The 12389-nt window shown below is 33.5% G+C and overlaps 1 protein-coding gene across 2 annotated transcripts in view; it reads right to left on the minus strand.

Annotated features, from left to right (window-relative positions):
• Positions 1-1639: 1639 nt before the first annotated feature.
• Positions 1640-12389, minus strand: part of LOC150085083 (5'-3' exonuclease PLD3-like) — a 137834-nt gene continuing 127084 nt past the window's right edge. For both annotated transcript variants that reach the window (XM_090375756.1, XM_090375755.1), the window contains exons 8-10: positions 6002-6161; positions 3002-3104; positions 1640-2319 (exon numbers count right to left, since the gene is read on the minus strand). In XM_090375756.1, coding sequence (XP_090231882.1) covers positions 2141-2319; positions 3002-3104; positions 6002-6161 — 442 coding nt within the window. In that variant the 3' untranslated portion in view covers positions 1640-2140. The remainder of the gene's footprint in view (positions 2320-3001; positions 3105-6001; positions 6162-12389) is intronic.

The raw sequence follows: 12389 nt of genomic DNA on the forward strand, positions 1-12389 counted from the left end.
TTTATGTGAAGAAATTTCTCAAATTAATCTCCAAAGGAAACAAAAAGAAGTGATAAAGCAATCGATCACAGAGACAAAAATGTGAAAATTTAAACACAAAAATGAAAAAACAAAGAAATGAAAATGAATCATGTATTTATTTACTACTTAATACTCAGAAATAAAATAAATGTTTTACATAATAACAAATATATATTTCTGATGGAAATGTATATTTGTTATTACTTTAAATGTAAAATATGTTGAATGTGAAGTGTTAATGTAACACTGAAAAGAGTTAAGGTGGTCACATGGTCATTAGTGGTTATCATGGCAAACATCTTGAATAGACTAAAGAAGTCACCAAATACAATTTTCAAAAAAAAAAAAAAAAAAAACCTTTCCTAAGATCAAAAAATAAATTGCACACATTACTAATTACATTTCAAATATCTCTATACATTAAAAGAGTTTTCCTCCTAGTGATATTTATTCGAGCCAATGGTAGAAGAGGGTGGGGAAATTATATCACTACAAATGTGCAGGTAAATAATTACATAGATAATTTCCTGATTAGATTTCAATCAGTGAGTTATAATGTTAATATAATGTTATTAACATTATATGTTAATATTATATGACATTAATATTTACAAAAAACTAAAATATTTATAAAATGCTGAACTATTTACAACCTCTACTATATCAGGACGATGGGTCCCTTCGTCAGCTGACATTAATATACAAAAAACGTTATAATGGAACATCAAATGAAGTGGGTGTGGTCATGGTCTAATACAGTGAAGCATGTGCACGAGGTTGGTGAACATTAAATAGAAGGTACACAAATGGGTTACTGGGCAGAATCAGACACTTGCTGTTGACAATGTAGAACTTGTACGTGGGACGCATGCCATTTGTCCCATTGCAAGACAACTGCCTCCATAATATTCACCAACCTCGTGCACGTGCTTCACTGTATAATTCATGATCATTTGATGTTCCATTGTAGCATTTTTTGTATATTAATAAGAAGGGACCCACTGTCCCGATATAGTTTGTATATTTGTAAACAGTTTAGTATTTTGTAAATATTTTAAATATTTGTATAGTTTGTAAATATTTTAGTCCTGCTCTTTCAGATACAACAATATTCCTCATGCATTATGGAACCTGAAGCAAAAGGCCTTTTCCTAAGTGACCAATGTAAACACAGGTAAATAATTACATAGTGATATTTATTCGATCTTGAGAATGCCGCATGGTGGGGATGGGAGAAGAGGAATGTGGGTCACATGGTACAGGTGGGCAGGGCAATTACATCACTACAAATGCACATGTAAATAATTACATAGGTCATTTCCTGATTAGATATCGATCAGTGAATTTCGACAGGTGTGTCTTTTACGTAGAAAAGATTTTACTTACTCTGTCATACCTCTACATTTTATGTAGAAAAGTGTGCACAGGGATTGGTGAGCAAAGCGAGTAGGGGGAAAAGCCCCCTAGTAACAAATTAAAATGAACATGTATTAAATGATAACTTGCACTGTTTAACAGAATCTAAATATATATTAATATTACTTTACAAACTTCAAAAACACAATTCACAGACAGTACCAACATGTATGGAACCACATGAGTTATGAAGCAACTGATATCATTATTAAAAAATGCACCAATATGATCCAGTCAATGTACATAAATGTACTTTATCTGTTTATATGTTCAAGGCACTATCGTAGATTGCAAAATAGTTTTCTCAATGGAACATATATTCTCACAAGCAACAAGGTGTGTACATACCACCATTGTTCTCTCTTTCCTTCACGCACCCACCCCAAAAACACTCAGATCATGCATAGTAATGAAATTTTCATATATACATTTATCATTAAAAAATTAAACGTCATTAACCAGGTAGCATCCATTGTTTTGAGCTAATATCATTATTATTTCTGTGCCCTTTTAAATCATGTTAGTTTAGTCTCTTGGAAAAAGGTAATCCATATAATCCATAACTGTCAAAGGAGTGGATGAATAAACATTCATTTTACCATTTGTAAATTAATGTCAAGTACACTGTAACTTAATAAATATCACAGGCTTGGCACTCATAGTATCTGTTGGCATAATAACACTTCCTATATTTCACATCATGTCACTCAACATATTTAGAAATGTAATGAGCATAGTCTGAGTTCCAGTCTCTTTCAAATATTGCTTCCAGTTGATCTCTAACTGGGTGACCAGAAACAGTGATGTTGCTGAATGACTGACTCAGAATAAAGCCAATACCTCCAGTATTGATAAAATAATCTCCAGACCAATTAGATGTTCCTGAAAAGGAGAAAAGATTAAATAAATAAAATGTATTCCAATGAGAACATTATATATAAAAAGTTTCTCCAAATATAATAATGTGAATATCAGTTTTGTGCAGCCATTATTAATTACCAGAGGTTATATCTGGTAAAGTAGATTCCATCCAACTTCTAATAATTCACTAATACACAAAATAGACAATGTCATGAAAATAGTCAGTAAGACGAAAAAAAAATAAAGTAGCAGAGCTATAGGCAGAGAGAATTGTTATTGTGAAAATGGAAAATTAAAAAATTGAAATGTGAGTGCACTGTTTCTCAATATCACTCACTTCTTATTACAAAGAGTGATCTTATCATGAAAAATTCCAAGAAAAACAACTAGTTCCTGAACTCCTAGTGTTTTATAAATTTAAAAAATATTAAAAATAAGATACAGGTTGCCCTGAATATATTAGGAGGTATACTGGAACATTTAAAAGATAGTTACATTAATTTTTCTACCTGAATATCAACAGTTGCTTCCGATTACAGTTATAAGAGTCAGTTTATAAGGATTCACACTTGAGTGGAAAAATCCCATTAGCTTAATTACCAGGAAGGTTATACATCTCATACAGCAATCTAAAAGTGATTCATATCAACGTGAAAATGTCAAAGCAAGCATACATTTAACAATTTATTAGGTTCCCACTTACCTATATAAGCAGTTTTGTCTGTAACCATATACTTGTTATGATTAACACGAGCATAGGGAATTTTGGCCTGTCTTTCAGTATACACTGGTACAACAAATAATTTCTGCAAATAGAAAGTATGTAACATTACTTAATATACACTCATAAAACATAGTCAAAAAGTCATACAACCCATTAGAGTTCACATTGTAGTGTATATTTATTTGTTTGTTATAGTATATGGTACTGCCAGAAATACTATTAAAGGTTTTTTTTGTAATAATTATCACAAAAGAAATAAAACTTCTGTTTTTTATAGAATTTATTTATTTACATATTAGTAAACAAAATTCAGAAAAGCTATTTGAAATGGCTATCCTTTACCTTTTCTTAAACCAACCAGTTCATTTTCATATATTACAGAATGCACAGTGTTCAGTAACTGCTTCAAATGTCAATATTAGAAAGGCTTTGCAGTATACATTGAACTCCAACTCTGACCCTAATTTGTAGGCCAGCAAGTTCAGGTTAGATCTTCCAAAAGGCCAATCTGAAGATGTATTTATATCTGGAACATGGCCTGAATGATAGATACATACAAGGCATAATTCCTTTGAAATGTTCTCAAATTCTCTCCCTATTGCCTGCTGGAGTGGCAGCAAAGACCTGTGCTTATTACTAAATACTTTTAAGAATCCTCACAAAAAGTAATCGTCATCATCAGCCATTTTCAATCCACTGCAGGATGAAGGTCTCTCCAGCAACTTTCCAGTTCCTTCTGTTTTGTGCAGTGGCCATCCATTTACTACCCACAAGCTTGTGAATTTCATTTGTCCATTTCCATCGTTGTCTTCCAGGTTTTCTTCTAGCTCCTCTTGGTACCATTCTGTTATTTTCTTAGTCCATCTGTCATCATGACAGACGGACATGACAACACGACAAAAGTAATCACAGGATGTTAAATCTGGGGAGCATGGGGGCCATTTGATGGAACCCTACTGTCCAATCCATTGATCTGGGAACTTTTCATATAACAATTCACAGACAATTTTTGCATAGTGAGCTGATGTTCCATTCAGAATGAAAAAGCAATCCTGAAAATTGATTTTGGACTGTCCATCAATTGAATAATTTTGTCTTTTAGCAGTCTTAGGTAGCTCTCTCCTGTCATCTGGAGGCCTCATTTTAAGAAGGCTGTGGAGCTGTTGGAACAAGTATAGAGAAGGGCAACAAGATTAGTGAATGGAACAAAGGGTTGCTCTTATGAAGAAAGGTTTAAGTTTTGCAAAAAGTTTGCCTTTAGCCAGCAGGTGGCTGATTGCTGGAACAAACTTCCATCTGTTGTTGTAGAAGTAGATAGCTTAATAGATTCAAGACAGAACTAGAAAAACATTTGGAGAGAGTGGATGAGTGAAATGAGAAGGGCGTGTGTGTGTGTTTTGTTTTTTTTTTTGGCTGATACTATATAAGCTTGCTTTCTTGCATCATGTGCCTTTGCTAATGCTAATGGTTTCCCCAAAGAAAAAAAAAAAAAAAAGGTCCAAGAACACCTCCTGTCTAAATTCCAGCCCAGACTGTCAAGCCAGGAGTGTTTCTATCCTTGTTAAAGAATAAACAGAGGTTGTTAGGAGAGTAATAAACACAGTAAGCAATTAAGTTCCATTTAATTTAAATGTGCTTTCACTAGTCCACAAAAGGTCAATGATATCTGGGTTTGTTGGCCAAAAATTGTTAAGTAAATACCAGTCTTTGCATAATCTTGTTTTAAATATTTTAAGTTCCACATTTTGCTTTCTTTTAGATTTTTTCAGACTTCTTTTGATATCCTCTCTTACAAGTTCCAAATTGGCAGATGTCTTTGAAATACTAGGTCTGCCAAGTTCTGTTAGATTGTGCACTGCTCTCACTTCATTAAACTTCTTCACAATTTGCTTTCTAGTCTTCATTGTGGTGATTTATGTCCAAAAAAACTTCCCGAATCAGCATACAAATTCTGCAGCATTTTCATATTTTGCGATTCCACTTTAAAATTTCAATTCTATTCTTCAGTGTATAGTTCATAGTACTTTTCTATGCTCAAATTATTCTGAAACAATAAAAAAAAAATTATAAACTATTTTTCAAATAATTTATACATATTTACTCAGCAATTATTCAAAACGGTTTCCTTACTAATCGGCTACTCAGCACTTATTGTAATTCATTAGAAGAGATGAAATATTGGTATTCTCCAAGCAAATTTAAAGCTTTTCCAGAAATTAAAAAGAAATTTGTATTAATTGCTGCTGATTAATATAACTGCTTATTTACTTCTAGCTTCAACAATGTGCTGCATTGCATAGTAGATCAAGCAGGGTAGGCATTTGCCTCTTAAAATCAATCCATCAAGTTTACCAAATCCACCCACTGCAACAAATTTCCAATATTCTGGCTTTCCATTCTAGTCTACTTTTATCTGCATTTATTAAAAACCTTGTTCTGGTCAGTTTTATTGAGTGTATTGTAAAGATATAGGAGTAACTAAACTTTCTACATCCTCTATTTTTTGCCTCACCAAAACCTTAGTGGTGTCAAATATATTGACCAACATCGTGCTAACTGCACAGCTAATTGGCTTTATACATTTCCATTATCATACTGGAAACTATTTCTTATACAGAAATCCTGTCATGTAATCTTAACTCCAAATATTATCTATTATATTTTTGTACTTTACAAATATTATCCATAAAAGCAGGCTTTTGTATTGTGTGGATTAATCAAGCTTATTAGCTGAATGTGACTATCACCAAGCTCAAAGCTTACAGTTAGATTGATTTCTTTTTCAATTCTATTAGTCACTGTACCATATCCCCTTTCAACATTACTAAAAATGCACTTCACAGTGGATTACAGCTGATTTAGTAATGCTAGAGAAATGGGATACACTATAGATAATAATTTACTGTATTTAGAAGATGATTCCTATCAAATTAAAGCAAAGTACATTAAACTTAGCACATACTACAATGGGAAACTTACCGTTTCAATACTATAGCTTGAACTATTCAGTGCACTAAGAGATTTCAGGAAGTTTTTCATAACAGGTCTGGTGTGATTCCATAAACTGCCTAACAGACGCACTTTGATGTGCTTATTAATAGCAACTTCTCGCAGAGCATTATCTATTACAGACCAGAATCTGTGGAATCAGTAAAATAAGACATTATACCAGAAACCATATAATTTCTAAAGCTAATTGCAATATAATGTGAAGTTATTGATATCTTTCCCTTGTTAATGTTGGGAGAGAACAATTGTGGATCTTTTGCTGTCCCAATTTTTTAAACAGTTACAGTATGGTTATATATGAATACTTTTCAATCCGCCCCCATGTTCAAATGAATGAAAGATGTTGCAACAATTTTTCTTTCAAAAACTTGAATTAAATCAAAACAATAATGCAATTTAAAATTAGCAACTTTTTACCCCTTGTTTGAAAAAATTCAATACCATATACAGATAAAATGACCATGGACTGAAAATTTGTGCTCTGCACAGCTACAATAAAATTATCAAATAACTACTAATTCTCGTAGGAAAAATGAAATGACCTCAAATATGCATATTTTCAAATCATATATTGATTAAAATAGTAAAAAACAAAATTCACTTCTTCAAAAGAAGTTACATCTGTAGTTAAATAAGGATCTAGAGATACCTCCACTCCAAAAGTGTTTTTGTTGTTTACTCAATAATTTTTAACCTTAAGTGAAATATTACATTATCAAAATCAATCATTAGTCTGGCCTGAAAGTGTGATTCTACATAATAAACAGACTAAACCTTTTATATTCCTTTAGTTTGACTAAAGGAATATAAAAACATTTCCACTGCCAAACAAGTGGTTTAACACTTCAAACACCTGTAACATCAATTGATGTAAGGAATGGAGGTTGTTAGAAATGCCTGAGATGTCAATCATCACCAAAAATACACTTTTTTATTTACTTATTTATTTTTTTAAAACTCACAAATGAATGATGACTGCCATAAATTAATCAAACATGTTACATTTTAGTACAACCAAAAAGTAACAGATGGCAGTAGTTTAATCTTGCTTTTTAGAGAAAAATTATTAGTACAGATCACTCGAGAAACTTCTAAGACATTGTTGACTCAATGTTCTCACAAAGTTTTCTGCTCCGGGAAAGGTGTCTGTTATTGTTTCTGAAGTCATTTCATGTTTTTTTTAGAAGCAAATCAGCCGCTGACAATTCTGTTGTAGTTATATAGGGTATAGGCACTATAGTCCGCAGCCAAAAACTGCCACTTTCAGAACATTATATTGGAGCTTCATCTTTTAATATAAGTTTCTGAAAGTGACAACATTTCAACATCTTTCATCCCTATGGATGAAATCTAATTATATACTTTCCTAACTTTGAGCACAGAACTTGATAGATAATACACAGGAAGGTCACAAGGTCATCCAGTAATCACCAATTTTTAGTTTTGCCTCTAAGAATGTTACCCCTACTCCTGTTTTCATTGCAAATTCCCTAAGAGAATAGCAAGTCTAGGTGGTAGATGACTTTCATTAACCAGTGAAATACCACCACTTTGCTTATTGGAGGCTTGAAGTGGTGAAACCCATGTTTAGTCTCTAGAGCAAAGTTCCCGGCATCCCCCCCCCATACTTCTCCTTCAACCCATGCACGGTACTAAGTACTATAGGTTTTGATACCTTTCGTGTTTGGGGTTTTCATAAAAAAAAGTATTTACAATGACCATGCTGAAAGGTTTTCCTGCATTCTTGATAATGTGCTACTTCTGGTGGAAAAGGTAATGATGTCATATCTCTGAGATTACCTTGCCATCAGAAGTATCACATTGTCATGTTACAAGTTAATGTCACATCTCCAAGGCCAATATAAGGTTTGATTTTTGGATACTCAGTGCTTCTGAAGATATCTAAATTAAATCTTTGACAAACACAGCATACAGTACAATAAATTTGGTGTTTGTGCAAGCCGGCATAACTCTGCTTTATATACAATAATCATTACTGAACTATCCTATATTCAATGCATTTATACTAAAGTCATATAACAATAAGTGTTATTATTATAATGGACTCAAATATATTATATCCACAGAAGAAAACTAGAAACAGAAAGTATTAATCTGAAGGTGAACACAGCTGCTTAATTTCAAAAATACATATGCATATGATGAATCTGACTACAGTTGTTCCTCACTATAGAGCATTCACTCAGTGCTTATTTGCTCTGTTTGCCCTAAAACAGTGCTATTCACACCAAATGCCTTGGGAGGAATTACCCATTATAAGGAGTTACCTGAGAGGCCTGTTGAAAGAAAAAAAAAAAAAAACTCTGATGCTTTTCAATCTGATTTTCCAATTCACAGTGCATGGCTTCAAAGGTATGGTCTTGATTCTGTTATTAAAAACTGACTTTTTACCAATACTGTAATTAACACAAAAGTGGCTGAACATCAGCCAAACTTCAAATGCTGCAAAGCATTTCCATTTATAACAAGGAGAAACTTTGAAAGCTGTATGTTTATTGACCAAAAGTTATTTTTCATAGCCATGACTAATTTATAGCTCTGTGTTAATTTTCTATCGTCGTTTGTATTGGTACAATTTTCCAGTGTCCACGACTGTAAAATGCTACACTCATATGCACCATTTTTTGCATATAGTACAAAAATAAACACTTTATAAATCCTCCCACCTGGTGGTGTTATAGAAAAGGGAGCACCTACACTGGGGATACTAATTAATTGAAGTTTAGTGCAGTATCATTTATAAAACTTCTCTTTAGGAACTGTTGTTTCCTGACAGGGAGCAGTTTTAGCTGCATATTGCTCAGTAGCACAGCAATACTGGTTTCAGTTAAGTTTCGATTTCTGGTTTACTTATTGTTTATGTGCATTCTGTGTTTGAGTGATTGATTTTAGTTTAATGTGAAGGTAGCTTCAACTTCTCTTTTTTTTTAATAGCTGTAAAGGGGTGGAGGGTCATCTAGTGCTAATAACACAAAGAAGGTGAAAAGCTCTTGGAAAAACATCACTAGAAATTGGACATTATAAAAACTGGATTTTGGAAAGTGCTAGATTTACACTAATTTAATGCTTTTGAGTGATCTTAAAATTAATGAATACTTATGTGTATACTGTAAATAATGTAAATACAGTATAAATATAAGGTTCCATAATTTTAAGGCAAGTTTTCTTGTATTTTCTTGTTGCATAATTTATATTTAAAGGTTAAAATATTTCTTCTAGAAAACAATACCTTAAAATCAGCTACAAATACTGGTCACATCAACCAGTTAAAATTATTAACATTATTTCCTATGGATAAAACTTCCATATTTATTGTGGATTCATTTAGCATTCTGTCTTTATGGTCCTAATTAAAAGTGCTAATCAGGAGATACCTGTATCCTGAAAGTGGAAAGGATAAGTAGATAGGATAGATAAGGAGACAGTTTTTTTTTTATCAGATATTTAAATAATGGTTTCATTATGCTTCTTCCCTTTTCTTTTGTATATATATATATTTTTTTTTTTTCCAATTTTTTGTTCTTCTTTGTGTATGTAGGTTTGATTCTTCATAAAAAAAAAGGTAAACTGCAGCCATTATCAACCCACTGTAGGATGGAAGCCTCCTCAACAATTCATGTTAAGTGAATTGGACCATAATCTGCCACGCTAGTACAGTGCAGGTTGGCAGATCAACTATATTTAGCTGTCAGGGGCTTGAATCCCGATCTACTCAAAGAGCTTGTGCTACTGCACTCCCACTCCTGGCTATGGAGGCCAATTCTTCATAGTTATAGCTTACTCTGGGTTTCAGGGACACATTATTTTGAGTTGCTATTTTAACAGACAGCAACATAAAACTGTCTTATCATTAGTTGGAAAGATAGGTAAGAGATGGCAGCACATACTACAACAATTTTAAGACAATTTGTATATTAATGAATTCATTGTTTGAAATGGCTTTCAAAATACAAATCTACCATAGGGAGCCCACCCACAAAGAGCATAGATACACATAAGTACTCGTGCAAGGGTCAATGCAACCTTATTAATATAAAGTATTAATACCTGGACTCTGATAAATTTGTAGTAAACAGGTTTGTACATTAAATGTCCATTATCACAAATAAGGGCTACAGCAAAAAGACTGCTATAATATTTTATTTACTGTTCATTTAATTCTACATAAATGACAAGTGAACTATGTGTAACCATGTGAAACTTTTTACTATAATAAGTATTTTAAATTACGCTAATAATGAAATTCTTTTTCATGCATCTTCCTGGTCACATCAACCAGTTAAAATACACAACTTTATCTGTAAAGATAAACAAAACTGAAATAAAAGATTCATACAAACCTTTACTTCACTGTTTTTGCTGCATATTACCAGAACTATGACTCTCTACTCTAGGCCAGTTTATTTCATTTTTTTAAAATTTTAGTGCAAGGCTTATTGTTCAAATTGCTAGTTATATGTAACTATGTAGTTCAAGCCTACTAAAGTACAGTGGCAGACAAAAAAACTGCATCACTTGTGTATTTTGCAAATGTTTTGCACTGTATTATGGGTTGCAGAAATGTTTGAAATGCATTTGTTAGATGGGATATATATCTCTGTGAATGAAATCCAATAAAAAGACTCCACCTGATATACCTAACTGCCATAAATATCTTCCCAAAGGGTAAAATGCGTAATTAATTGAAATATTAGAAATCATGCAAATGGCAATCATGACAACCAAACATAAAATTTATTACATTTACGTGTATAAACTGAAATGACAAGTTAATGTAATAGTATTATGTACTGTAAATCAGCAAAATAAGTCCTGAATATTTTGTGGTTCCTCCTTGAGCTGTAATTATAGCCTTGCAATGATCTGGCATAAATTTAATCAACTTCTGGATATATTTATATGGTTGTCCAATTTCATGGTACCACACCTTTACAATGCTCTCCTGCAGCTGAATCTTACTTGTTGGCTTCTTCTGAGCAATTTTAAATGACATTGTGTACCAGCAATTTTTAATAGGGTTCAAATCTGCTCTGTTTTGGTTCAGTCCACCACTGTAATGTCAGCATTTCTGAGGTATGACTGCACCTTAAGGAAGAAAAACAAGGGAAAACATTGGTGTTAGTATGTTTTAAGACAAGAAGACAAACTCATCATTAAATCTAAATACCATAAAACTTACCAATTTTGCTCTGTGGCAAGGTGCTGAAGTCCTGTTGAAAAATGCAGTTTTGGACATCTGTGTGATGATCCCTAATAATGGGTTTCAGGCACTCCCCCAAGATTTCTGCATTCACCATTTCATTAATAAACTTAATTTGCCCCACCCCTTTGCTTGTTATGCATCCCCAGACCATCTGACCAGCAGGCAGGGAACTTTACAGTCGGTGTTATGCAGTCAGGATGGTATGCCTCCGATTTTTGTCTTCTGACATATCGCTTCACATCTGAGCCATGCAGGTTGAATTTCGATTCATCAGAAAAGACAATGGTGTCCCATTGCTCTTTTGTCCATGAAACATGAGTTTTAGCCCAAGTAAGTTGCTTCTTCCTCATTTGTTGGGCCAACAAAGGCTTCTTCTTGGGCTGATAGGCATGCAGACCACGTTCCGACAGCCGTCTTTGGATAGTTCCGTGCACTTATTTCAACACCAGAGGAATCTCAAAGTCCAGTTTTAGATCCGGAGTACTAGCATAGTGAGTATGAAGGCATAGCCATTTCAACTATCGATCTTGGGAAGGCGTAGTCACTCTCTTATTTATTTATTTATTTTTTTGTTAGTTGTTGGAGCATCGGCTTCTGTGGCCATATTGCACCTCTCAAGGTTTTTGCATTTTACTCTGATCCAAGCCCGAGGCGGGATTCGAACCCACGACTGTTAGGTTGCCAGGCAGGCACTTTACCCACCTGGCTAGCCCGGTCGGCCACTCTCTTATGACCTGATCCAAGTCTTCTCTTCACATCACCGGTTTCACGCTTTAATTTCAGCACCTGGGATACTACTGACTGGTGGGAGCCTATTTTATCAGTGATAGCACACATAGAAAGCCCGGGGAGAGAGCAACAGCTACATTTTTTTCTTGGTGTTAACTGAACATATGGAGCCATGCTTACAACTCCGCAAAACAGGATACTAATGAGCACGTATACCCTTCCAATGCTGTATTTATAGAAACAGCTGATGAAATACCCTGCAATTACTGTCTGATGCAATAGAAGCATTATCTGACACAATACTTTTGCTTTGCGACAAACAAAATGACTATAATCAAACAATATCTTATGTTTCACTACAAATGTTGCTTTTTTTAAGGTGATGCAGTTTTTTTGTCAGTGTTT

This window comes from Mastigoproctus giganteus, chromosome 6, assembly GCF_048544385.1.
Source record: "Mastigoproctus giganteus isolate SK-2022 chromosome 6, ASM4854438v1, whole genome shotgun sequence".
NCBI lineage: Eukaryota > Metazoa > Arthropoda > Arachnida > Uropygi > Thelyphonidae > Mastigoproctus > Mastigoproctus giganteus.